General features: G+C 54.0%; 2 protein-coding genes across 4 annotated transcripts in view; one reads left to right on the top strand and one right to left on the bottom strand.

Moving 5' to 3' along the window:
- Nucleotides 1–1,876: 1,876 nt before the first annotated feature.
- On the bottom strand, nucleotides 1,877–25,705 carry RAB15 (RAB15, member RAS oncogene family). 3 transcript variants are annotated; one of them, XM_080684344.1, is made up of 7 exons: nucleotides 25,587–25,705; nucleotides 8,534–8,594; nucleotides 7,675–7,735; nucleotides 7,132–7,209; nucleotides 6,357–6,446; nucleotides 4,652–4,717; nucleotides 1,877–4,473 (listed from the first exon to the last, which is right to left on the bottom strand). In XM_080684344.1, the coding sequence occupies exons 1-7, from the start codon at nucleotides 25,621–25,623 to the stop codon at nucleotides 4,315–4,317; spliced, it is 552 nt and encodes a 183-aa protein (XP_080540470.1). In that variant the 5' UTR covers nucleotides 25,624–25,705; the 3' UTR covers nucleotides 1,877–4,314. The 3 variants fall into 3 exon arrangements, with proteins under 3 accessions (XP_080540470.1, XP_080540468.1, XP_080540469.1); XM_080684342.1 differs by lacking the exon at nucleotides 25,587–25,705 and adding an exon at nucleotides 24,734–25,017; XM_080684343.1 differs by lacking the exon at nucleotides 25,587–25,705 and adding an exon at nucleotides 11,487–11,507.
- Nucleotides 25,141–27,280, top strand: part of LOC308256226 (protein farnesyltransferase subunit beta) — an 80,314-nt gene continuing 78,174 nt past the window's right edge. The window contains exon 1 of the mRNA XM_080684321.1: nucleotides 25,141–25,267. The gene's annotated coding sequence lies outside the window, so the exon portion shown is untranslated. The remainder of the gene's footprint in view (nucleotides 25,268–27,280) is intronic.

Genomic DNA, 27,280 nt, shown 5'->3' with positions numbered 1-27,280 from the left:
AAGACTTTCCAGAGGGCTGTGCTGGTCCTACCCCACCAGAAGGGAAGACTGCAGGGAGTCAAGCTGCTGTGATTCTAGACCCAGTGATGCCTTCCATGACATTTTCAGCACCAGCCATGTAGGGTATTGCAGGCCACCTGGGGACCTGCTATGGCTTGTCATGGTGTGAGCACACCCCTGGAAGCCCACAGGAATTAGAAACACCTAACGCTCCACTTCATTCCCCCAGCACCCACCAACTCAATAAATCACCTGCTTTTTTAATGCCTGGATTTCTCCAGCGGTAAAACTGGCAATTAGGCTTTACCTGGCTTTGGGAGTTTAGAGAGAGATTTCAATAACAATGCAAATGTTTACTACAGTTTTCACAGGGACAGGTCCACTGGAACTGTCTCCTAGGACAAATAAGCGAGGCTGGCAGCAGCCAGGCTTGAGAATCTGATCTGATCTGAAGATGGAGAATTTCTCCGCAGAGGGTGCCCAGCTTGTCTGTCTTTTGTAGTCTGTCCCATGGCTGCTTATAGCACGTGGAAACCTACACGTCTCAACGGGCTGCTCCCTAAGAACAAGCCTCCATTACCTAAGTGTGAATGGAATCTGGCCAGCAGAAGAGGTAGCAGGAAAGGCTGGGTGGAGTTCCCAGAAGCAGCCCATAAATGTCTCTACCAAGCCACTGAGTCAGAAGGACTTGGCCTTGACAGTGGGCTAAACTTTAACATGAACTTGGCAGATTTACGTGCATGCCGAGAGCTTCTCCAGAACTCTGGGCTTCCCGACACCTCCTATGGGCTGCCCTCCTGTGATCTCTCTCCAGGAAGGCCCCGGAAGTTCCTGAGCTGAGGAGTGGGGTTCCCTCTCCCTCAGGTACAAGCCATTTTTTTTCTCTAGGTACAACCGTTGAGTCACCCAGGTTCTTACCTTTCACAACGGAATCACATCGATAAGGCTCTCCTAAAATTCCTCTTTGTCCAACTTTACCTCAGACCAGCCCACTTTCCAGAAGCCGGTAACTTTGTGACATGCAGAGTGTGTGATTCCCACGGCTGTCCACAGGGACAGTAGTGGTTCTGGTAACTGCACTGGCTCAGCAGGCAGAACGCTTAGGCCAGTGGTTCTCAACTCTGGCTGCAAATGAGAATTGCTTATAAAGATTTTTCTAAATAGAGGACAAAGCTTTCCCCTGCAGAGATTTCAGTTCCGTTGTCTCTAGCCATGACTCTGCCACTATTACTGGGGCCCCTGGACACCTGTTTCCTTATCTGTTGAAACCAGGAAAATCACCCAACTTATCTCACCAGATACGATCGGTGGGATTGAGGAAATCAAGTATTACAAGCACTCTCTAAAAAAAGTGCAGGGTAAGACCTTAGACTCTTGCCCTGCCTTGTTTTACTCCTTCCTTCTTCAGTTGATCCTTACCCCCATTCTCTGCCTCTTCCATCAACTCTGTACCCCAAAGTATAGTATTCAACAGCTGCCACCACCCAGACCTCCAGGATTCCAATCTGCCGGGGTATTCAGTCACAGGGCTAGAATCAACTCCTGAAAGATGACTTCGCCCCTCCTCATGCCTTCAGAAAAGCCTGTTCTCATCTGACAGCTGAGAACATTCTTGGCTTTAAAGACACCCTCAGTGATTCTGCGCAGTCTTACTTCTGCAGTAGAAGCCCATCGCCGAGCAATGGGGACTTTGCTCGGGGCTCCCCTGCAGGAGGCAACAGGAAAGGTACAGCATGGAAGATGCTGGCCACTCCCATTGACCTTCTACTGCCATTGCTTTAGGGTTCTGGAGCCTCTCCACCAGCCCTGCCTCTCCCCTTCACTGCCAGGGTCTGAGCGAGACCTATTCCCAGGAACTCATACAGGCATCCACACCTGTGGTTTGAAATAGCCTTTATTTTGTAAACATCTGTGTTTAAAATAGATGAACCCGGCTCACAATTCATATACTGGACCCGAGACACAGCACACAAAGTTCACCCGTCACAGGGAGATGGGGGGTCAGGAGCAGGTGGAGGGCCAGGGCTGGGGCTGGGCTGAGTCTCAAGACAGCAGGTGCAGAGGTGGGAGGTGTAAGCAGGCAGGAGTGCCCGCTCAACAGTCTGGGCCTAATGCCAGACCCCAGGCCACCTCCTGGATTGGAGAAGTTTAGGGGTGGGAGGCCACCTCTAGAATCTGATGAATGTAATGCACCCTAACATCCCAACCGTCCTCCGGCTCCCACCCCTCCCCCAGCTGGGGGCTAATCAGCCCTAGAATCTTGCCTCTTTGCTTTCCCTCCCAGAACCCCTGGGGCACAGTTAAAACAGTTCCCGTGTCCTGAGGGGTAGGAGAAAGGCAGAGGTGTTCAGCCTGTCCTCAGGGAGAGCTGCAATACTGGCCCCCCCACCCCACCCCCACCCCGTGGGAGCCAAGGCGAATAGGACCTCCCCTCTCTGAAGTCTGGGCTGAGGGCACTCTGAGAGCTGACTCTGAAGGCGGACGTGACCGCCCTCCCACCCCCAGGTGATGCTGCTTGTGTCCTGGCATCGGAGGAGCCAGTGCTCAGGAAGCACCCCTAGCCAGCTCTCTATATTCTTCACTAGCCGAGGACTAACTGCTCCTGCCCTCCTTCCTGTCCCCCTCCCTGCATCCTGAGTCCCCCTCGCCTGTGGTCTCCTGGCCTGATAAGCCTGGAAGAAAGGGTTAGGGATTTCATGCCCACACCCCATTTTTGGGGTAAGGAAGCGGGGCTCTTATTCCTTCCCGCGGGTGTGCCCTGGATTTTGGCCTTAGTTGGTGAATGCTCAATGCCCAGTTGTTCCTTTTAGCTCCAGGCCCAGCCATGCAATGCAGCTAATATGTAGCTTAGGGATGATCCTCCTACTGTGGAAGGGGGGCAGGAGCCCTACTGGGGCTGGTAACTGACTTGTCCCTTCCTTAAAGGGCCTTCCTCAGGGTACTCTTAGGCCCTATGGGGTTAAAAACCTTCTTCCTGAACAAAGAGCCCTGCAGGAGTCCTGTTCCCTCACCTGCAGCAACCGTGCAGCTGGCAAACCTCAAGCCTTGCCCTCAGGAGCCAGAGGGGCGAGAGGAGCGCTTTGTCTGGAAGCAGGAAGAGAAGAGCACCCAGCATCTCCTCAGGGCCTGCCTCCCTTCTCCCCAGGAAGTCCCACTCCTCTCCCACAAACTCTGGGGCTCGTGAAAGCCTTGAGCTGCAGGTTGGGTCAGGGAAGGCCCACCTCTCACCTGCCAGGGGGTTGTGGGAAATGCTCTTCTCACACAAGAACCGGAAGGGCCCAGGGAGTCCATATCCACTTTGGCTTGCAAACTGCAGTCCCCTGGCCTGCTCTCCCTTGCTCGTAACCTGATATATAGGAACTAGTCCTTCAATTGCTAAGGCTCCTCTTTCTGGAGTCCTTGGCTAGCTTGTCAATCACTGCCCCGGGCTCTCCTCGCCCCTGCAGTGCCCTCAGGCTTTGGTTCAGGTCTTTAATCCAGGAGCCCGGGGGGGGGGGGGGGGGGGCGGTTGTGTACGTGCAGCACGGGAGGTAGAGAATGGAGGTGACGTTTTATCCCTGCCACTCCTCGCCATTTATTTTCTCCTCTGAAGCACCTGCCTCTGAGCTCAGTTCCCCAAGAGGCAGGTGGGCAGGCAGCCAAGCAAGGCCAAAGGTGGGAGAGGTAGGGCCCCAGGCTGAGGACCACGGTCCTCTCCACCTGATGTTTCACTTTCCCAGGTCAGTGGTGAGGGCCCGTGGCACAAGAAGGACGTGGGGAGGGGAGGTGGGAAGAAGCACCCCACCTTTGGTCCACCCACAAAGCAGGGTGGAGGTTCTCCCAGGAGCAGAGATGGAACATCCCCAGGAGCTACAGTCCATCCCCTCGGACAGGGTTAGGAAGAAAGGAAAGAAAGGAGCTGCAACAGCAGCCACAAAGCAGGACGCACAGGGCTCTGGAGGGGGACAGAGAGAGAAGTGGGAAGAAGAGAGAAAAGCGGACAGGAGACAAGACGCACTGAGAAGGAGACCTGAAGTGGCCTTGACTCCGGACGCCGCTGTCTGGGGAGCTCGGGGTGAGCGTGCTCCAGCACATCGGGGCTCATAGCAGGCTGCGGCGGGAATCGGGCTGAAGCATACCACTCCGGGGGAGGGGCTGGGGGCTGCTCAGAGGTGACAGCGGAGTCACCCTCAAGGCCAGGCTGGGGGAGTAGCAGCTACTGATGTTCCATGGGGTCACCCAGATGAGAGGAGAAGCAGGGCAAAGCCCAGACTCCCTGTCTGCCACAGGCCTCCTGAGGGGAGGGGGGATTTGTGGGCGCTCCACGCAGGGCCCTCAGCACCAGCAGGTTTTTGAAGAGTTCACTGGGCCCTCAGGTTTGCTCTCATCCTCCTCGAGCTCTGCCAACGCCAGCTCTTTGCTGGCACGCGTCTGGACACCATCCAGCTCCTTCCTGTGGGCCTGCAGCACCAGCTCCGTCAGACGCGTGAAAGACTGGGGAAAACCAAGGGGCGCAGGTTAGTCCAATGTTTCCTCCTCTTCCTTCTGCAGCCCTGTAACTGCCCAAGGGGCGAGGCCTCATCTTATCGTGGCTTCTATCTGCCACCTTCTCCTGTGGCTTCCCCACTCCAGACTCAGCCAGAGACAGGCAGCTGGGCCTGGGAGGCCTCACCTCTTTAATGTTGAGGTTGGTGCAGGCACTTGTTTCGTAGAAGTCCATGCCGTACTCCTTGGCCAGCTGCAAGAGAGAACATTCCTGAGAGGGAGTCAGGGAGGGAAGCGAGGCGCCACAGCACCTGCAGGTACTTCTGCTATTGCCCTCACAACCCTTCCTGAGTTGTGACAATTTCTCAGAGGAGGTGACGTCTCAGATGAGGCTAAGAGCTCCTTCTAAGACACAGGCTAGCACAGACACATACACACCCAACAGACTCCAAAATAGGAAACCCTGGCAACCTAATGAAAAACATGGGTTTTGGAGGCAAAGAGTCCTAGACTTGAATATCAGTGCTGCCACTTAACAGTGTATGACCTTACTCAGCTGTGTGACAAGACACTTATTCTCTCTCAGCCCCAGCTCTGCCAGCTGTTAAAGGCGGATGGATGACAGCGTCTGTGAACCAAGGTTGTGGAATGATTAAATGAGGTCATGCATCTCCAAGCACTGGCTTAGCACATGCAGGGCTCAATAAATACTATTATTCCAGCAGCATCTGTTTCTACTTTCAGATTCTTCAATAACTAGGCATTATTATTATTTTTAAATATATTTTTATTGATTTTAGAGAGGAGGGAGAGAGAGATAGAAACATCAGTGATGAGAGAGAATCATTGATCGACTGCCTCCTATACACCCCACACTGGGGATTGAGCCCGCAATTCAGGCATGTGTCCTTGACTGGAATCAAACCTGGGACCCTTCAGTCTGCAGACTGACGCTATATCCATTGAGCCAAACCAGCTAGGGCAAGGCATTATTTTTTTTAAATATATTATTTTATTTTATTTCTTTTTAAATATATTTTTATATTGATTTCAGAGAGGAAGGAGAGGGAGAGAGAGATAGAAACATCAATGATGAGAGAGAATCATTAATTGGCTGCCTCCTGCATGCCCCACACTGGGGATTGAGCCTGCAACCCAGGCATATACCCTGACCAGGAATCGAACTGTGACCTCCTGGTTCATAGTATGATGTTCTGCCACTGAGCCATACCAGCCAGGCTGCATTATATTTAATATAAAAAAATCTATTTCATCTTAAGTGCTAAAGGCATGCTATTGACTGAAGAAGTGGGGAAAAGCACTTGAGGCCCTCTGAGTGGATGGGTGACTTGTCTCAGTGGCATCTGTCTGTCTTTCTGTCTTCTGGGAGGGTGGTCTCCCTGTGTGCTTGGGCATCCCCTCAGCACCATCCTCCTACCCTCTCTGCCCCCAGGGCCTCTCTGACTATGGGCCCTTCGTTCCTCATGTACCTTCCTACCTCCTTCCAAGTGATAGAAGGATAGGGAGGGGGTGAGGAGGGGGTGGGTGGCTGTAAGACGGCACTATGCCTGGGTGCTGTTGGAGAACAAGCCAGCAACTTGAAGTCCTTCCTGGAATGAGCTCTTAAGCAGAGGTAATCTCACTCTGGGGGACTTGGAGTTGGGAGAGTTTCTTCCTAGTAGGTCTTTGCATCAGGGTGGACCCCAAATCACTGTCCCGAAGGGCAGAAAGCCAACTCTCAAGGATGGCAGCTCACCCAGTGCCTTGGCCTATCAGAGGAGTATGAGGGTGCCTGATGGGGGTGACAGAATCCTGTGTCACAACTCTCAGGACGGGCCTAGAAGGTAGCAGAAAACCCCAGGGATGGATTCGGCCAGCTCACTCCCACGTACCTGCTGCCCTTGCTCTCTTCCCACCTGCCGCTTCTGCTCTTCATCGGCCTTATTCCCTATAAGGATCTTCTGGACACCTTCTGGTGCGTACTAGGGACAGAGGACAGGCAGAACCGCCAGTGAGTGCTGCCTTCCCTCCCATCTCCCCACCACACGTCTACCCTGGCCTCACAACAGCACCAAACTTCAGAGCCCTGGGACAGAGTGGTGGACTGGGTGCAGCTGCCAGGCTCCCCCAAGAACCGTGGGTGACCACAGTGTCATGGGGATAGTCTGAATAGGAAACACTGGCTAATTCTGAGGAGTTCTCACCCACGTCCCAGCCTAAATGATGGAGGGCTTCCTTAGACTGGACAACTGGTACCTGAGTTGGACATTGGACTTAAGCCCAACCCCTCATTCTACAGATAAGGAACTGTGGACGCAAAAGAGTTCAAATGGCTTGCCCAAGGCGCCACAGCGACCATGGCAGAGCCGGGACCAGAATCCCACCTGGTCCTGAGATTTCGGGGAAGCAGTTGTTCACAGGGTAGGCTTTGACCTAACTCACTTCTGGGCAGCCTGGCAGGGTACAGAGCACGGAGGGCATGGCAGCGTGGGCTTCTCCCTATAGAGGACTTACCCAGAGGTCTTCATCCCGGGCTGTGGAGGGCAAGCTTTCCTGGCAGCGTTTGCTACCAACCCCGAGAGCTTCAGCCTTTCCCATCTGGCCCTCCCTTCGCCTTCCCCTCTGAGGGGCCCTCCCCCACCCCAGTGGTGAGGTGGCATCTCCTACCTCATCCACATCACTGACCCACTTCATGATGTGCTGGTAAGAGCGCTCGCTGCTAATGTCGTAGACTAAAAATATTCCCTGGGGGAGAGAGCAAGAGAGAGGTGGGGGAGGGGGATGCGCACGGGCATGGAGCCAGAAGCCGTGTGGTGCCTTAAATGCTGGGTCCCACTCTCCCTGCTCTCTGCTTAGCATAATAAGGGCCCCTTAGCACCCAGAAGTATCTTCTGTCTCAGACCCCCAAAGCTATTGCTTCCTAGACCCACCACAAAACTCTCTGAGGTAGAAAGCCACCAAATACTTGGACCTGGGTCTTTAGCCCAGGGTGGATGGAGGGTGAGGGTGGGGGACCTGCCTATAGTGAGTGCTCAGAGAATCACTGATGATGAATGGTCCACGAACAACTCAAAGACCACCTAGGGGCTCCCTCCCCAGCAGGCAATCCAAGGGCCCTATTTTGGGGGTGAGTGGCACAGATATCTCAAGTACCCAGAGCCGGGAGTGTGGGTGGCATCCCACCTCTGAACCCTGAAAATGGTGGCTCACCTGGGCCCGTCGATAGTACTGCTTTGTGATGGTCTGATATCTCTCCTGCCCCGCTGTGTCCCTGCAGTAGAAAGCCAGTCCCTCAGAAGAGTGGGGACCATAGAATCAGGTGAGAAGGGAGGAGCAGGAGCTGAGAGACCCTGTGCCTATGCAGGAAGGACTGGGGAGCTGTAGGGTGAAAATTAGTGGAGCTTTGGTCTCTCAGGGGATCTGAACATACCTGAGTCTGCAGGAGAGGTGCCTGGCCATCTGGTGCTGACAGGGGTAGTGGGCATTGTTCACTACATCTGCACCAGAAGCCACAACCATAACTGGGCCTTGACAACTCTCTCTAGAATTTGGCCAGACTGGATGGACTGCTCCATCTCCAGATCCTCCGAAGGCAATGCCCATACCACTCTGGAGTTAGGAAGGCAGCTGGCAAAGGCAGTTGAGTGTGGCCAGGAGTGGAGGCCAGAGCCACAGCGGCCCCCTGTGGCTACTTGTGGGAACTGCACCATGCTGCACTGAGGACCTCTCACCAGCGTCCCACCCTAATAGGTGGGATGTAGCCCTTCCTCCTTCCAATCCTACCATGAGCGGCACAGCCCAAGGACAAAGCCTCATTCTAAGGCAAACCCACAGTGGTTAATTTGTCAATTCCTCTAATTTCTGCCTCTTGGTGACTTGTGGTCAATCCCATAGTTTCTTTAGGACGAGATCAAAGATTAAGGCTCCTGGGAGCAGGAGATGGGCTTTGAGACTTCCATTTCTCTCCATGGAACAAGTGGCCAGTTGTGCCAGATGAAGCCTCAGGATTTTACACGTGGCAGTGGCAGCTCGGCAGCAGCCCGAGGTCCTCTCCTCCCACCCAACTCACCAAATCTGTATGCGCACTTTGATGCCATCCACCTCTATGGTCTTCATCTTGAAGTCAACACCTGGGGAAAGGAAGAGAGCAAGAGTTAGGAACTAAGAGCCCACCTCGAACTGAACGGGAAGGCCGGTGCTCGCACTTGAAGGGAGCTCCTTTGGTTTAATTTGGCAGAAAGATGGCATGAAGTGACGGCCTTCTATATATATAATTGACTTCAGAGACAGAATCATTGATAGGTTGCCTCCTGCACACCCCCTACTGGGGATTGAGCCCACAACCTGGGCATGTGCCCTGACTGGGAATCAAACCGTAACTTCCTGGTTCATAGGTCGATGCTCAACCACTGAGCCACACCGGCCCAGGCGGTAAGGGCCTTCTTGAACCAAAAACTGATCCCAAGTCAGTGTCTGGTGCTCTGAATGGGGCTCTCCTTCCTCCTTGAGCTGAAAGTTGTCAGCAGTAAAGAGCCTGGGGGTACAGGAAGTGAATGAAGGAACATAGGGAATCCACTCCATCGCTGCCTCAGCCCCAAACATGTCTCACTCACTCATGTGTGATGTCTTCCTAGTTATACTTCCAGAGAGAACCGCTGTATTAATGCCTCTGGGAAGGCTAATTCCTACAAACAGCGATCCACCTTATGGGCCTGGGTTTTTCTCTCTCTGCCTTATTAACAAACAGGAGGGGCTATGGTGCTGTCCTGAATGTGGGGAAGGTGCACGGAGCCCGGAGAGAGGCGGACTGCTTCCCACCATGGTGTGTGTGAGGCCCTCGGCACCGGCAAAGGCCGCCAAGGAGAAGGCCTGGGGACCTGTTGTTGACTAACTGGTTTACTGTGGGAGGTGCTGTGTTTTGCTGGGAGCCTGGGCTTTGACGTCTGGCCTGAGCTTGAATTCTGACTCTGGCCCACTAAATTCATAGCTATGACTCTGGGCACCTTGCTTCTCTGAGCCTCCATTTCCTCATCTGTAAAATGGGGATATTACCAGTCATTTCAGTGGGTCCCTGAAAAGAACAAGTGACATAGAGTGCCTGGTACCTGGTGGCTCGTCAGCCGCCTGCAGCAATCACCATGCCCTAGTACTGTCCTGGTCACAGTGGGGGCTCGGGAGTGACTGCCAAGGACCAGATGAAGAGGCATGGCACAGCGTGTCGGGGAGGGAGAGGAAGACAAATGGGTCTCAGGCTTGAGGGGCTAAGCTGCCACAGTACACGGGACACGCAATGATCTGGCAAACCAGCCCAGGGCAGAAACTTATTTCGGGGAATTTGCAGCAAGAGAAGTCAGCACCACCAGCAGCACACGGGCTTGAATCTGAGTGATGACAGGGAGATGAACCAATAGGTTTTTATCACGGCGCCTCTCCCCAGCTCTGACGGTGCCCAGTGAGTCAAAACTGTGTCTAGTAGGTTAATTAAGCTTAAGTCTCCGTGTACTCCCTGGAGACAAGTCAGGAATGGGCATTGTTAACGAGTTTGCAGATGGAGAACATGGGAAAGGCAGAGTTCTGGACCATAGTCCGTCCCCAGGCTGCACAGCTCAGCCCCGCCCTGTGCTAGAACTCCCCACACGGCTGCCAGTCCACCTGGGCATCAGCTCTTTGCCAACCGGAATACTTCTGCCCTTATCCATCCTGTCCCCAGCTTCCCACAAATTCAGACAGATTAAGTTCAGATTCTTGCCTCGCACCATCAAGACCAATAATCATTTAATTAGAAGGAGAAAAGGTTCAGAACGAACAACCTGAACTAAATAGAATTGGTTGGACGTGAATCATTTTGCCTGCCCACGCTGATTCCTATCTATGGAGCTGTACTTTTCCAAATGGACAGTGCCTGGCAGCCATTCTTCCGAGTGTGCGGAGAGGTGAAGAGAGGAGGGCGGAACAGGGAGGGGGCACTGGCCTTGGTGGGGCAGGAGCACGCTCACGCCCTCCCTAGACAAACAGTTGTCAAGAATTTGCCTCTCCCCTATACCTAGCATAGAAGGGAAACCAGAAGTTCTTGTGGTTTTTGGGTGTTTTTTCTCATGCTACAGTGCCTTCTTCCGGGGAGAACCAGCAATTTTGTTCGCGTTATGGTAAACCTAGCTCATCCTCTTACTAGCCTAGCAAGTCCAGTGCAGTGCCTCGCGTCCAGTGTTCACAAGGGGGCTGCAAAGCGCAGTCCCAAAGACCCCAAAGGTGGGGGCAGGGGTAGCAGGTTCTACATCTTTTATTCCACAAACTCTACGGGAACTGACTGTGTGCCCTGCACACTGCTCCGTGCAAAGAGCAGCAAAAAAGACCCACGGTCCCTGCCCTCACGGAGCTTAGTGGGAAGGAAGCAAAGGCCCCGGGGGTGAGATAACAGCCCAGGGACAGTACAGCCACGGCAGAGGCCTGCTGAGGCCCACAGCCCATGCACCCCTTCCCGTTTCTTGAAGGAATGATGGAGAGTTGTGGGCTAACTAGGCATAGAGGCCCTCACCACGCTTGGTGTCCCTGTTTCTCGGAAGGTCCTGGAGAAGGGCTGAGCTGGGCAAGGAGAACCCAGCACTAGACCCTCCCCCACCCCGCTCCCCGAGGACGAGTGCAGGCTGTTGGAAGAGGCAGGGCGGACAAGAAGGTGCCCCGCTACCCTGAGAGTGAGAGCTGGGCTTGGACTCCCTCGCCCCTCCTCCCTCCCTTCTTAGCTGTGTGGCCAGGAACTCTGGGGCTCATAGCATCCCTACCACTTGTAACCTTGGCCCTCCTGACCACCCAACAAAATTTGTTGTAACGTCTCAGAGAAGCCAAATGCTTCAATTCTGTCTCTTCATAAGCACTAAGGGAGAAACACAGAAAGCCTGGGCCTTCAGTGGGAGGGATTTTCCTCTCCCCACCCACTCCCTCTCTTTTCATAAATTTAAAGATGAACAGCCCACGGATCCTCAGGGGAATCTGTTCCTTCTACTCTACTCCCCCACACCCCACACCTTCCGCCAGGTCCACCTGTGAGTCAACTCCTGGCCCTCCATGACCTGTGCCCAGCCATGGCCCCTGCCGTCTCCTTGAGTGGCTGCTGGCTTTTTCCATTGCTGAGCACGGCGGGCAGTCAAAACACTGGCCTTGTTTAGTCGCCTGCAGACTCATGCTTTGTCACCTCAGCTGGGCCCCCGCGGCTGCTCAGCAAACTGTTTAATCGATGTGTGTTCACCGCTCACATTCCTCACAGCTACTGTCCTCCCCGCTGCAGGCTTCGGTCCCAGTGCATCCCCTCCCCACAGCTGAAGGCCTTCCAGAGAATACCATGGCCTGGCCGAGGGCAAAATGACGCTGCCCGATGGAGCCTTTACTCTGAAGGCCCTCCCCCGTTGCTCAGAATTTTCTTTTCTCCACCTTCCCTGAGGAAGAGTCCTCTCTCCTTCCCACGTCTTCCCCACAGCTGTCCATCTTCCCCGCAGCTGTCCGCATCAGGCCCCTCTGGTTCACACCCTAACAGGTTCACCCCTCTCAGTTGCCTCCTCAGAATCTACAGAAGGAAGAGCGGTTCTTCATCCACCCCACCCCCATGTGTTCTCATCCTGGCTCCCCGAAGGCAGCACTTCTCAAACTTCAAGGGGCACGCAGGCCAGTGGGAGATGCAGACTCGGATCCAGTAGGTGGTAGATGAGGCCCGAGATGCTGCATCAAGGCTCCAGGAGAGGGTGACGCTACTGGTCCATGGATCACACTTCTGACAGCAGCTTTTGGGACAGCTGTTCTGCAAGTGTGGTCCCCGGACCTGCAGCCTCAGCATCAGGCAGCACACAAAGTCTGAGAACCACTGTGTAGCCCATCTCTAGGCAGAAGCACACCCCAGGCTCATTGCCCTACTTATAATGACAGCACACCCCCTGGCTAGGGGATCCAGAACCCTCAGTTCTTCCGCCAGCCCCATGATGCAGGGAGGAGTGCAGATAATCATCGTGAGACACGGAGTGGCCCAGTAATTTACTCACTCATGTTCCCACGTCTTATGACTGAGCCAGAACTGGACACCTGTCTCTTTAAAGCCTACCCAGGGTACTCCTCACCCGACGAGTGGCTTCTCCACTCTCCGAGGCTGTGGAGCCCTTGCTGCCACGCCCCAGGGGCCCCCGCACCTGTTCTGGTATTACGAGGCGTCTGGAAGTGAAGCAGTGGGCGCACAGGGGCAAGCCCGCCACAGCCTACTTTCGGGGAACCCCTTGCTCCTTGAGAGTGCATGATTCCACTACGCCCAGAGGCATCACCCTGGACAGGGCCACCTCGGTGTCCCTACAGAGCGCCTGCTTCCTGTCCCAGGCACAGGGACGGCTCGGGTGTGAAGAAACTAGCAAACCACCCCACACAGCTCCCGCAGAGGTTCCTAGACACCCCGGAGCCCGGGAGGAGAGTCAGGAAGATGGAGCCCCTCCCAGCCACATGCCGAGAGCATGGCGAGCAGCTCGCTCATCGTTCTCCCAGCACCTCAGACATGTTGACTGCGGTGTCTGCCACACCCAGTGTCCTTTTCTGGCTGGAACTGCCCAGCCCACGGCCTCTCCTCAGCGTGTTCTTTGCAGAAAAGCAGCTCCTCCCTGGCCCAGGGTGGATATCTGACCGAAAGGAGGCCCATCGATGGGCTTGCTGGTTACCCCCAAGGTGACCTGGTGGAGAGGGACCAGGGGAGCTAGCTAAGCCGATCAAACCGGCTCCCTCTGGACGGTGCAGAGGGGACTGGCCAGCGGTAACGAGAGGATCATGGGGCAGACAGGTGGGCAGAGAGGCGGGATGCCTAAGGCAGGAGCGTGCTGGCTGGAGTGAGGCTCAGGGCGCTGTGTCCCAGCACAGCCGCCAGGCCACACCAGACCCCACCTTCCAGCCTCATAGCACACCCCATTTTCTTAGAGAGTGCCTCAGGATACCCGAAGAGTCACAGCCTGTGACTGTCCGCTGCTACCTAATGGCCCCTCTAGGCCCTCCCCCCCGCCCCTCCCCCCGGCTGGCAGGCAGACATTGCAAGTAAGGGGCTGGGAGGACGACTCCTAAGACGTGTGACCTGCTCCCTGCTGCCTCCAATGTTTGTGTCTTCTAGCCCCAACTGGTACCTAAGGGGCACATAATAGACTTTGTATTTGACAGCGTTCTTTGTTTGTTTTTAAAACCTCGGCCCCCATGCAGTGCTGGACATCAAGCAGTGTAAGGAGGGACGGGTGCCCATGGCTCAAGAGCAGGGGCGTGTGTCCTGCCTTCTGAACACTTCGGAGACACCAGCAAGAAAAGCTCAGGTAAGGACAGTGCCCGGCGCTGACGCACCAGTGGCCTCCGGCTCTTCCTGCTGTGTCCCCGGCTGCCAGGCCTCTGCCCCTCCAGCAACCCCAGCAGCTGCCAGGCCACAGCCGGAGGCCTAGAGCAGTGAGAGCTGCTGTCAGAGAAGTAGGGGGAAGGTGAGGCCCTCCTCGGGGCCCGGGGGGCGGGGTCAGGTCAGAGGGACAGGGCAGGGGACAGGCACGGGCGCTCACTTGGCTCCTAGGATACGTGCCTTGGGCAGTAAACCAAGGCTGCGCTTACTGCCTCCCCGGTCCAGCAGTGGAGACTGTGGAAAGAAGGGGAGCGGGCACCCCCAGGGGGAAGGACACTCCTCACCATCACGGTCTTTCTCCAAAGACGGCCCTGAAGCAGGGAGGCAGTCTGGCTCGAAAACCCAGGTGTGAGGCCAGAGTTTGCTTCCAAGCCTGCCTTTACCGCGCGTTACCTGTGTGGTCTTGGGAAAGCTACAGAACCTCTTTGATCCCGTTTCCTCACCTATAACACGGGGTGACAACCCCTGATGTAGGAGCTTTTGTGAGGACTAGGAGATAAGGTGCAACACCCATCACACGGGGCCGGGCACCCGGAGCTTGGTTGAACGTTAGCTGAAGAAGCTACCAGCTCCTTCGGGGGGGATGTGGTTTGGGAGCCCAGGGTCACAGCTTGGGGCCTGGAAAGAGCTCTGAGAAGCAGGAGGACTCATGCTGGGCAGCGGGGGCAGAGAGGCGAGAGAAAGAGCCAGAACTAAGCTGGAGCGGTTTCACAAAAAGAAAATGCCACCCCCCGTGGAGCCCGGGGGCCCCCAGAATCCGGCTGCGACGTGAAATCTGGAAAAGCGGGGGTGTGCCTGTTGGTGGGCCAGCACCTCACGGGTTAATGTCAGGTGCCAGCCTGCCTGCTGCCAAGTGCCACATGCTTCGAGTGGAAACGGGGCTCTTCGGGGTGCCAACTGTTATCACCGCGATCAACCGCAGCCCGAAGGACCAGCAGCGTGACCTGAGCCTTTTCAGGAGCAATGAGACGCCACAACAGGAACAACTTAATACACCTGAAACCCAAGGCCGACACCCAATCCCTGGAGCCGTGTTGGTTCCAGTTACCAAGCCCAGGTCCCAGCAAGGCCCCTTCAGCCCCTAGGAAACCAGCATGTGCTGGACAGTGGAGTTCACGTGGGTGTGACAGGAGGTCGCCAAAGAGCAACCCCAAGACAAGTTTAGGGATCGGCAGACCCTGCAGGGGGCGGCTGCCAGACTTTGCCACCCCAGACAAGGCATCGGAGTAATCCCCACTTCAGAACCCCCTTCTCTCAGCCAGAGAGACCTGTGGCACTCCGAGCCCCATCACACCATTTCCCTCAACGGAGGTAAAGAGCAGGAGAGCTAAGAGCCAAGACTCAAGAGAATATTTAAGACAAAGGCTCCTGGCACACCACCATCCGTCACACCAGTTAGGTGGGGGGGCCAGGGGAGAGCATCTTTGCCCCGGACCTGCCACTTGCTGTATCCTCTTCCTTCCTTCTCTCTGGGGACCTCAGGCTCACTGTCTGTGGGAATACATGCCCACTGACCTCCTCCTCTTACGCACTTGCAAATGGACGACCCCTCACGCTGGCCTCATCCCTGCTCTGAGCACATGCTCAGCCAGCCTTCGCACCATCTTGCTCTGGGAGTGATGGGAAGCAGAAACAAAGAGGCCCTGGTCTTTGGCAGACAGAATCCTGGTCTTCTAATGCCAAGGCCATGTTTTAACCTCCAGGGCACTGGGGTCAAAGGTCTGATGAGGACGCCCATCCACAAGAAAGATTGGAGATTTCAGAAGGATACCCTTCTTTTTGTCAACATACACACTTACAACCTCAACATGGAAGGTGGTTTGGGGTCTAGGACAACTCTAGAGGCAACCACCTTCACATCAATCAGCACAGGCCAGTTTTTAGAATCCCAGGAACCCAGGGTTTTTGTTTTGTTTTTTATCAGGCAGAAGGGTTTCCCAGCCAAACCCCAACACCCAAGATGCTGGAAGGAACACATTTCTCCACTACCTGAGCCCTAGGAGCTCCCTACTGCAGAGCCCAGCCATGAGGTGGTCCTGGAAGATCGCTCCAGCCGCCTGGTGAGCTGATGGGCTACACCTGACACCAGCGGTGACCCTGAGCGACAGGCAAAACTGACCTTAGTCTAAGATACAACCCCTCATCTCTTCATACACTAAGAGGACCCACTCATACAGGGATTGCGGGAGCTTGTTCTTGCTCCTTCCTACACCTGAGCTGCTCCTGGGATGTGTATCTGAGCAGAAGAGCTACAAGCTACTGGAAACAGTTCACCCCTACAAGTACTCCCCCGCTCTCCCCACAGTCTCAAACACGTGTAGCCGAGTGAGTCTCTCTTAACCGTCTTAAGAGTCCCAATTAACCAATGCTGTTTGAGACTTCCTTCAGGGAAGAGCAAAAGTCCTCTAAGAAAATTCATTCATTTATTCATTCGAACAAACTGGTACTGAGCGCCTACGATGTGCCTAGAACTAAGCTCAGAAGACACAGCAGTGAATAATACAGAAAGATCCTTGTCCTCAGAGAGCTTCTATTCGCGTGAGGAAGACAGATAATACAGAAGTAAACTAACACGTCATTTCAGAGAAGGATGTGTTCAGAGGCAAAAGCAGAATCAGTGGAGTAGACAGTGAAGAGATCTGTGTGCAAGCGGCTTCCGATTAGCTGGTCAGAGAAGACCTTTGAAAGCAGGTGACATTTGAGCTAAGAGCTGAATGACAGGAAGGTACCAGCAGGGAGAAGATCTAAAGGATCAGGGTCCCAGGCAGGGGAAGCAGCAAATACCCATCAGACCGGCACACGTTTTAGTCAAACTTACAGTTCCTCTGGGAGAAAAGGAAGAGGGACCAACATGATCCCTTCCATTGTTATAAAAAGAAAAAGGAACAGCAAAGCCCTCCCTTCCATTGGTCTCATGGGGACCCACCCTCACATGTGCACATGGGTGCACACACCCACACATGCATGTACACTTGTTTCAGGCTCTTACCTGAGAAAATGTACCAAGAAACTTCTCAAACACTAGCAAGGCCACGTTGAGGGCTCCGCACCCCCACTTTACATCTCTGCACTGAATGCGCATGTGTGCAAAGCACACTATTTCTGTGTACATAGCAGGTACACAGAATAGGTGTTTAGGAAACATCGTTTCCTTTACCCTTGCCCTTTCCACTGCTGTGTGCACAGACCTCCATGGGGGCTCTGTGACATGTGCCATGTGCTCCAGCTAACCCTGCCGCACTGCCGTCCGGCAGACCCGATCTGGGCCTTGCCTTACCGCGGGCACTGACCCCTCATTCCTCCACCCTCCTCCTGAGCCTCTTCCTAGGCAGGGCTGCATTGACAGGCAGCAGAAGGTTCTGGGAGGAAGACATGGGCTGGGAGCCTCAGAAGCAAACACATGGGGTCGGGGGACAGGGTCTTCAGATGCATCTACCCTCACACAGAGCCCAGCAAGGATTGAAGTGAACTTACGCTGGTCTGTAAAGTTCAGACCAGCCAGGCAAATACTGCACCTCCTCCCCCACCCCCTTGTCCCCTGGGGAAGCCTTCTTTGTCTTCAAGGCCCCACTAAAAGGTCACTTCCTCTGTGATGCCTTCTCCAACCTCCCCAGCAGGAATTAGTCACTCCTCTGTGACTCCAAAGCTTTTGCATCATATTCCGGTTGCCTGTTTGGAAGCCCAGCTCCCCAACTGCCCTGTAAGCTCCCAGAGGGCAAAACAGCATCCTATTCATTCCATCCGATCACCGCCTGGTAGAAGGTAGATACTCATTACATATTATCCAACAAATTGAATAAGTGAGAGAGAAAATGGACGCGTGAGCAAGTGAGTGAATAAATGAAGTTAGTACATGCCAGGAGAAAAGATGTGTGGAGAGAAACGCTAATCGGGAAGAGCAATCAGGAAGGACCCACATTTCAAAGCCAACTGTCCTCTCTGTAGATCCCGGTGCCCTGGTCACAGAGTTCTCAGGAAATAGATCGTCAAAACAGTTAACATGAGGGCAACACTCAGATCTCACTCTCAAAGGTCCCCCAGCCGGACTCCTCAGTCACACCCCCCCACCTGTCCTCCAGGGGACGCACCGCTGTCCCACATCCCACACCCTCAGATGGGTGGGAAGCCACATGTCCTCTTCCCTTTGGCTCACAGGACGTTTTGCTTGGCAACCCGCGGAAGGACCTTTCAGGATGAGCAAGGGCATGAACAAAGCCCGTGTGGAGAACTGGGGGAGGGGAGAAGGCTCCAGTTTGGGCCACCTGCCTGCAAGATGTGAGTCATCACTTATCTCAGGACCTCACATTTCCCAGTTATAAAACAGGGCTGATGATTAGCCCTTTCCTCGTCAGTGGGCGGAATTAAATGTCTGTGGCCCCCTTGACAAAGCACGCTGCCCAGGCAGAATAGCCAAGGAGAGGTCAGAGGCCTACGCAGAGAATTGGCAGTTTTGCCTGGGAACGGGCACAAATATTAGATTACAGATGAAGGCACTCCGAGAAGAGCTGGCAATCGGGGTAGAAGGTTAATGGCCAAATATCGACTTTCATGTTAGAAAGCTCATCACCATGCTGTCCGGGGAGCAGGAGGAGGCTGGGAGGAGCAGGAAGGAGCAGGAACGAGGACGCCCAAAGCCGTGGGTGCATCTGCAGAGCTGTGAAGGTGTCACAGGTGCACAGAGCAGCAGAAATGAAATCCTTGGAGGGTTTCTGAGCCATTATCGGGGATCATGACCTTGGGGAAGGGGGTGGGCAGAGCATGGCCTGAGGCAGAGTGGCACCTGACAGAGCCCTGAGGCAACCCCTCTCCCTACTCCTTCACACTTCCTCACCAACCCTTCCTTCTCAGCCCCGGGCACTGCCAGGGCAAGGGGAAACTGGCACAGGCACGGGAATGAGCCTACTCCTGTGCTCCCTGGAGAGTAGGTGATGGGCCCCTGACTCCTGTCTGTGCTGTTCACCGCTCTGTCCCCGGCTCTTCACACCCACCTGAGAGAGCGGGTGTCCAGTCAACAGTGCCCACATGACCGAATGCGCGAGTGATGGATGGTTTATGCCTCTCTACAACTTTCTCATGAGCGAGGAATAACAACGATGATGCAATGACAGCAGCTGCCATTTTTGGAGGGCTCTGCAAGTGCCTCATATTCCTCGGCCTCTGTAAGCTTCACAGCGACCCTGAAGAAAGATTCTGCTGTTATCTTCAATTTACAGATGTAAAACCCAAGCAGAGACGTTAAGTAAATGTGGGAAGGTCCTGGAGCCAGGGAGGCCATGGGAATTTCACGCAGGTTGTCTGCGCTCTTTTCTTTCTTTCTTTTTTAAATTTGTTTTTTATTGACATAGTTGAACTTTACAAGTGTCATAAAATACTGTAAATAGAGTGTTCAAAAAGAAAAAAAAAAGCAAACTTAAATATATTAACCAGATTAAAGCATGCAAAAGATCCAATGATACTTATATTAAAGAATAATATGCTAACGGTATCTAATTTACCCACTTTATATTGTCATAAAAATGTTAGTAAACATCAATTTGAAATTTGGTGAATGGACTTGATTCTCTATTTATGTATAAGATACGCTATACCCTTTGCATGTATATGGTTAACTTTACTACTTGTGTTCCAGTACATTTAGAGAAGTTTGGTATCGGTATATATTTACTATCCATAGTGCGGTAAATAATGGTTAGAAATGCATTCTCCTAATTTTCTTTATGAATTTAGGAAGCATTAATGAATTAACTACATGGGTCACTAAGTGACCAAAATTCCTTACAATCCACATTCACGTCTGTGCTCTTTTCATTCTACTTACAGCAACTCACCTTCCCTGCCTTTCTGGGGGGGCTTTGGGAACAGGGTGGGAAGAGACCTGTCTCAGGCTGCCCACGCGCCTGGGCCCAGCCCCAGCCCAGCCCCAGCCCAGAGTGTCACACAGCACAGGTGCACAGCGCCTCACGGTCTGGGTCCCACAGACCCAGTGCTCTAGCTCTGGCCTGATGTTTGTTAGAATCAGCTCTCCTCTGGTCCTCCTCCAGCCCTCTCCCTCCCCTTCAGTCACCCACAAGTCCTTGCCCCGGGCTCTCAGTTCAAACAGAACTTCCTGAGAAAGGTGATACTACAACACAAACCCAGCCTAAGAAAGCAGCCCTGAAGCCACAGTGGTTCAACCAGCCAAACTGGAAAATCACAGGCTGTGGCCTCCTCAGAACCCAGAGGGGTGCAGCTGAAGGGGGTGGGGGTGGGGGGCGGGGGCTTTAAAACAAAAGGTAGAGACTAGGGACAAACGGAAGACCAATGACGAGCAGGAGAAAATCAACTCATGGATGATCCCTTCACCTTGCATTTGTGGCTTATAAGTCACCCCTGGCTGCCATGCAGAATGGAAACCAAGTCCCTGCATGCAGCTGTCCACGTAGAATAGCACATGGTCTCCTTGCCTGGGCAGGCAGCTCAGGTCATATGAGGCCATTTCAGAAGTTGCCAGGTTGAGGGTGGGAACCAAGAACAGGTGATGGTGTGGAGTCTGGTTTTGGTGCCATAGGGAGGGGTAAGAGGGGGGAGAGAATGGGCTGAGAGGTTCCTTTGTGCCCAGACACTACCATAGCCCTGACTGGTCTACTGCTGCAAGTCTTAACCCCTCTTGCAGCCAACACCCCAAGTGCCATTCTCACCACGTCATTCCCCTGCTCAGAAACTTCTTACACTATGGTGCAAGCTCGAGTTCCACCCCTTCAGCCAGACCCTCAATGCCCTTTGCCCCCACTCATTCATTCAATATTTATTGAGATTGTACTAGGATTATGAAAACAAAGAGGAATAAGATTTGGACTCTCCTCGAAGGCACTTAAAAGTACAGTTTGGGAGACAAGGAGGTAAAGAGGAATGTTCTCACTCTTCCCCTCAAAACCCCCTTCTCTTCCAGCCAGACTGCCCAGAGTTCCATGAACACCCACTGAATTCCCACCTCTGTTGTCTCTGCTCCCATTTCACCATCTGCTCTTTCCCCTACAGGAACTGAAAAGCAGCCCCCATGGCGAGGCCTCGGCTTCGGCTTCCCTTCCTCCTTGGAGCCTTCCCTGTGGTTTCTGGTCCACCGGGCCCCTCTCCTTCTCTGATGTCCTCTAGCACTTGGTTATAGCAATGGCATTCACGGTCCCCTCACCATTCACTGGCTGCCTCATGCACAGTCTTCCATCATGGTTTAGCTGCTGGTAATGTCTGTAAGACCTTTATTAATAGTGATGATCACGATCATCGTGGATCTCTACATTTGAAGAACACTTCACCATGTGCCCACAGATACATTATCTTGTGGTGGCCAAGCCTCCTTTGGCCTGTTTTGCTTGCCAACTAAATTACAGGCTTTTGGAAAGGTGGACTGCAACACGTCTCCAAATGCCTGTCACCGTGTTTTGTAGTGAATGCTCAATTAATTTAACAGATAAGACAGTCTTTTCAGGAAAGAGCAGAGAACCTTAAGGCAGCAGCTGCCCACCTTTGCACGGCATCTGGGTCAGCACAGCTGCATGGAAAAGGCATGTCAGTGGCAGGGCCACTGCCCACCAGCTGACTAGTAAGAAGAGGGTGGTCAGTGCCTCCAGGGGAGGTCTCCTCACTGCTCCCCGGCAGGCTGGTCTCTGGACTGTCACAGGCTCTTACAGGATGTGGCATAAACGGTAAATCACTAAAGTGCCAGCCTAGGTGACATCAACATGGTCCGAACTCTGTCTTAGCACCGTGGTGGGTTGCCTCATTTTCCCCATTCACAAAAGAAGCTCCAAGAAAGGCACCTCGATCAATGCCCAGCGAGGGAAAAGAATGTGCCTTAGACCAGGAGCAGCTTGAGAGAGGTGACTACGGGTATTATGAGTCTTGGAATCTCCAGGTCTCAGCACCGAGCCTACCAACAGGACACAGGCACAGTTCTGACTGGATAAACTCATGAATATGACTTGGTAGTGCCCATTTTCTTGGCTCTTTGACTTGTCCCCTGAGTGCCCCTCCCATCTCTTTGGAAAGCTTGCTATATCCGGACAAGGGGAAAGCTTTTCCTGACCATCCCACTCCTTCCCCACGTCTTCATTGATGCTGAAAAACACACCCGAGAAGAGGCAGAATAAGCTTTCAACAAGAATGCGTTTAAGAGACCCCGTGGGCAGATTTTAAAAGGCTGGTACGAAGAAAGACATGGGCTGAGGGTTCTCTTCCACAGAATCCAAAATCCTAAACAGTCTTCTGCCTCCTGGGAAACGGTGGACCCAGCCAGCAAAAGCAGAGAAAAAAACGCCCTAGCCCGTGGATAGAGCATTGGCCTGCCGACTGAAGGGTCCCGAGTTCCATTCTGGTCAAGGGCACATGCCCAGATTGTGCGCTCGATCCCCAGGGAGTGTGCAGGAGGCAGCCGATCCATGATTCTCTCTCTCATCATTGATGCTTCTATCTCTCTCTCCCTTCCTCTCTGAAATCAATAAAAATAAAAAATAAAAATAAAAAAAAAGCAGAGGAAAAACGAGGAGAACTGCCTTCAGGTTTTAGGTCAATATACCAAGAGCCTGTGGGGACAGGAGGGCTAGGGTGCTGTGGAGACACCTCCACCTCCAGCTCACTGATTCACCTCTGCCCACAGAGTGGCGGCCCCAGAGGGATTCTGAGGCAGTCCCGCCACCTGAGGGAAAACTGCCCACTTACCTGTCTAGCTGGAAGGAATGTCTAAGATGGGAGAAGACCAGGCAGAAGAGACACTAAAGAGAAGGGCTGGTGATTAGCGATGTGGGGGACAGGGACTCAACACATTGTGGGCAGATCACGAGAATTCTTGCTTCATATCACACAGTGTTTTACAAAGTATCACACTCTAAAAAGATATTAGCTTGTAAGAACATGTACTAAATAACTTCAAAATGCAATGGGTATTTAATTTTAAAGCGTGCCTTTAACATTTATGTAAAACGTTTTTTGTACTCGTTCAATAGAAACTTCCCTGGCCACTGGGTAAAGCCAGCAATAAAACTACTGGTCCGCAATGTGTTAAGGAAAGCTTTTCACAAGCTTCAGAAGGGCCGACGTGGTATTTCAGAAACAGCAGTCCTTCATTTGTCTGTGGGCTATGGGGACCCGTCCCCTAGGGGGGCCCACAACACCGAGCAGGAGCCCGAGAGCTCCTGAAGTGAGGTGGGTGAGTCAAGCTCTCCAAGGAAAAACTCTGGTCACCCCTAGGACATGAAACGTGGTCAGGATGCCAGAATGCAGACGACTGCTTTTCACGCAAGAGCCAAGGTCCCCAGACAGCCCACCACCCTCTGTGATGGCTCAGCAGCTCCTGGCACCGGGCCCATCCCCAACATAACCACTGCCAGTTTCTTTAAGTGCCAACCTGCTGCCCTTTGTCCCCACACCCGCACCTGCCCTCATGTCCCACCTGGCTCCTCAGCCACTCCCTTGCTCACTCCCAGGCCTTCCTCTCACACCTCCTCCTTCCTCGGAGCCTTCCCCAGAGGCAGGCAGCCTCCTGGCCTCTGCGCCTTCCCGTCCCTCCGAGATGTCTCTCCTCCAAGCGCCTGGACCTCCTAGGAGCCTGCCTTACAGCTTCTCTGGGAAAAATGAAAGCATCTGTCCCCTGACCTTACTAAGTCCCTTGAAGATAATGAAGCAAAGAGAGAATGAGCCCCTAGGAGGTCAATGATGGTAACATTACTCAGTTTCCCACGTGTGTGAGCTTGTGCTAAGTGCTTTTACAAGCATTATCTCATTTATTCCTCACAACACCTTGGTAGGTAGGTACTGTTATTATTCCCATTCTACAGAGGGAAAAGTGAAGGTCAGAAGCTTAGGTGATATTCAAGGTCATGTGGCCCCAAAGTGAAGTCTCCAGGTCTGTCTGACAACAAAGACTGTGTCTTAACCACAGGCCCTGTTCCTCGGGACTCCTCCGGCTCCCTCTCCTCTCTTGGCAGGAAGGGTGCGTTGGGAGGGAGGGCGGAAGCTTCAAATGCAAGGGCCCTGCCTGACCTGAGGCTGAGGGGCACCTGGGCAGTGCTGAACTACTCCAGGCATCAGCCAGGGAACCTGTTGGATGTGGGTGTAAGTCCCTCAGCTCACACCTCCAGAGGAGCCCCTCAGCGGGGAGGCCTCCATGCCCTGCCAGACAAGTGATCTCATCCTGTCCTGTCTGGGATGCCACCAGCCTGTCCCTCTAAGCCCAGGCGCCAGCATTGCCAGATCAGAGACGCATTCCAAGGTGGTCCTGCCTGCCTCTGACCCCCTGTCCCGACAGGTAGTCCTGACGTTCCTCAGCCTCCTTCAATGCAGCCACTGCTGTTCCAGAACTGGCTATAAGGGGCCCCTTTCACACCTTATCTGAGCCCTCCTCTGTGTCCCACCTGGTGGCTTACCTCCACAGCGGTGCCCTGGAAACTCAGTCCCATTGGCCCCTCCCTCCCTCCTTTCTTCCCCTCCAGGCTCCACAGTGGGTCGCCCCTGAACTCAGTGACTTGACTCCCCACCGTGAACCCCTCTTCTGAGCCAAGGCTTTAATCCTCCTCCTCCACCGGGGGTGTGGGGGCGTCATTTCAGTGGCTAAGGTCCTCGCCGCCCCAGCTCAGGGCACCCAGGCCTACACCCGCCCGGTTCTCTCGGCCCACAGAACCCATCTCTAGTCACGGACAGCAGCAGGACCCCTCGCCTCCAGGACCCGAGGCTCACGACGCCCGCCGGTGGCCCCGCACCCCGGGATTTATGCCCTCACCTTGCCTCTCAGATCCCCGCCTTCAGACCAAGAGGCGAACAGTCCCTCCCGGGCTGGGCTGGCAGGGGCAGGGGCACCGGGCAGGTGGCGGCGGGGAGGGTGGGGCGCCCTGAGCCACCGCCCCTTACCGATGGTGGAGATGTGCGAGGAATGGAACTCGTTGTCGGTGAAGCGGCACAGCAGGCAGGTCTTGCCCACCCCGGAGTCCCCGATCAGCAGCAGCCGGAACAGCACATCGTACTGCTTCGCCATGGCGGGGGCGAGGAGCCGGGGCTGCGGCGCGCGGCGGGCTCAGCCCCGCTCGGCCGCTGCCATCGCGGCGCGCGCCTGCCGGGGACGCCGCGGGCGAGGAGGAAGGCGGGCCGGCCCCGCGCCAGCCCCGCTCGCTGGGTGCCGGGAAGCGCCGTGCGGCGGGAGCGCGGTGGGAGGAGAGAGCGGAGGCCCCCGCCCGCCCCTTCCCCTGCGCCGCCGCGGGGAGAGGGGGCGGGGAGCGCGCGGAGAGCGGCGACCCCGCGGCGGGGGCGAGGCCGGTGCGCGCTCCCCTCCTGCGGGGTGCGCGGCCCGGGAGGGGCCCAACTCCCTCAACTCCCTCCCACCCCCTTTGTGCCGGGAACTAGACTCCCGGGGAAACATTTTTGTTCTTCTGCGGACATTCTGCATGGGTGAGTTGGAAGGAGCTCCCATCCAGCCCACCTCTACCAAACGGCTTTTAGGTCTCATCTTTTTCCCCCCAAAATCACATCCCCAACCTGGTCCTGCCAACCTGCCAACTCCGCCTTCCGCCCACCCCCAGCTTCCCGCCCCAGCAGAAGCCTGGTGGTGGTGGTGGTGGTGGTAGTGTGTGTGTGTGTGTGTGTGTGTGTGTGTGTGTGTGTGTGTGTGTGTGTGTGTGTGTGTGTGTGTGTGGTGTGTAGGGTGTGTGTGTGGGGGGGTGGGGGGGTGGGGGGGCGGGGGTGAAGGAGCCCAGTGGTTGGTCCTCACCTGGGTTCATCCCGGTCGGAAGGCCCAGGGTCTGCATTCAAACACTTGAAGCTGGGATCTCCAGAACACTCGAAAGTGCTGCTAGAATTCTCCCTGGCTGCCATCCGGCTTGCCCATAACCCTGTGTGACTGTGTCTGCCCTCCGCTGTCCTCCCCCATCCCAGTTGTCCTTTAAACAGGGAACATTGCTGACCTCCTTCACCAGGCCGAAAAGACAGATGATCATAAAAACGTTCCCAAATGCAAAATCCTTTGGAAGTGTTGTGCAGGCAAAAGTCTCTGTTTTGGGTCTAAGCTGCTCAGGGTAGGCGCTCAGGATGCTAATACATTATTTCAAGCCACTAAGTATTTCAGCTAGTGTACATAATGGCACCAAGGAATGAATGGGCCTCTTTCAAGATCTAATTTACTGCCGCTGAATATGTTAGCACTGGAAGGAGGCAAATAAATGTTCTCTGGAGTCTAGAAAATTGCCTATTCCTAAGAATGAGTGTTAGGGGAGTCTGGCCCATTCGATCTTTAAAAAGTGATGAAAAAGTGTGTGCGTGACTTTTCAGGCTGAGTATTGGACGGAGAATGTGTTTTTCAGGAGTAGGTCATGCAAAGCAGTAAGTCCATTTACTTGATGAGTTCTATTTCAGGCAAAGTGTCAAAATTTATAATAAAAAGGGAAACAAAAATCTTGAATTTGAAAGCTATTTTGATTACATTAAAATCTAAGGAAGCTGATCCTTTGGATTCCATTAAGATTTCCGGGTGTGTTTCTCTTCTCTGGACTCCGTGCATGCGGAGGGCTCTGCTGTTGGGCATCCTTGGGTTTTGCCCAAGCTCCTCCATTCACCAGTTATGCAACCTTGAGCATGTTACTGAACCCGTGTGCCTCAGTTTCCTCATCTTTAAAATAGGATATCGTCACAGGATTGTTGGAAAGATAATAAAATAATGTGTGGAAAGGACTTAGCAGAGTACTTGACACAGTACTCAAGAAATGCCAAGAGGAAAACACACCCTGTAATGTTTTCCCTGTGCACATGTGGGTGGTAAATTTATCCCCCAGCTGGCCAGGGATGTTTCCCAGACTCAGCCTGTCCTGCTGTGATTTTCCTCCACAGGCCCATACACAGTACTGAGTGCAGGTTCAACTCAGCTTGACCCCGCCTGGGCCCACAGAGGCCTTCCCATTGATCGGCCCTGTAACGGTCAATGCTCTCCACAGGCCTTGTACTGGGACCATTAGTGGCTCTCTGCTTGCCTCTGTCTGGGGACAGGAAAGAAGTTGCCATCGGAGGTGAGTTCTTAGTCTAAGAAAGAAATGTCACTTTGAAGGAAATGGCCTTCCCTAGGTAAGACAGGAAAGGAAGTGAGATTTCCTGAACAAATCCGGGGAAACCAATACCCAGACTCATAAAAAAAAAAGAAAAAAAAAAAAAAAAAAAAGGAGGCTATTTCATCATGCAGGGCTCATCTCAAATTCAGTAGCTTACATTGCTTAAGAAGGGAGTGGTGGCCGAAACCGGTTTGGCTCAGTGGATGGAGCGTCGGCCTGCGGACTGGGGGGTCCCGGGTTCGATTCCGGTCAGGGGCATGTGCCTTGGTTGCGGGCACGTCCCCAGTGGGGAGTGTGCAGGGGGTGGCTGATCGATGTTTCTCTCTCATGGATGTTTCTGGCTCTCTGTCCCTCTCCCTTCCTCTCT

The sequence above is a fragment of the Plecotus auritus genome (genome assembly GCF_963455305.1).
Source record: "Plecotus auritus genome assembly, chromosome: 1".
NCBI classification, from domain to species: Eukaryota; Metazoa; Chordata; class Mammalia; order Chiroptera; family Vespertilionidae; genus Plecotus; species Plecotus auritus.
The sequence above is the reverse complement of the archived record's forward strand: the minus strand, read 5'-3'. Positions and strand labels throughout refer to the sequence as shown.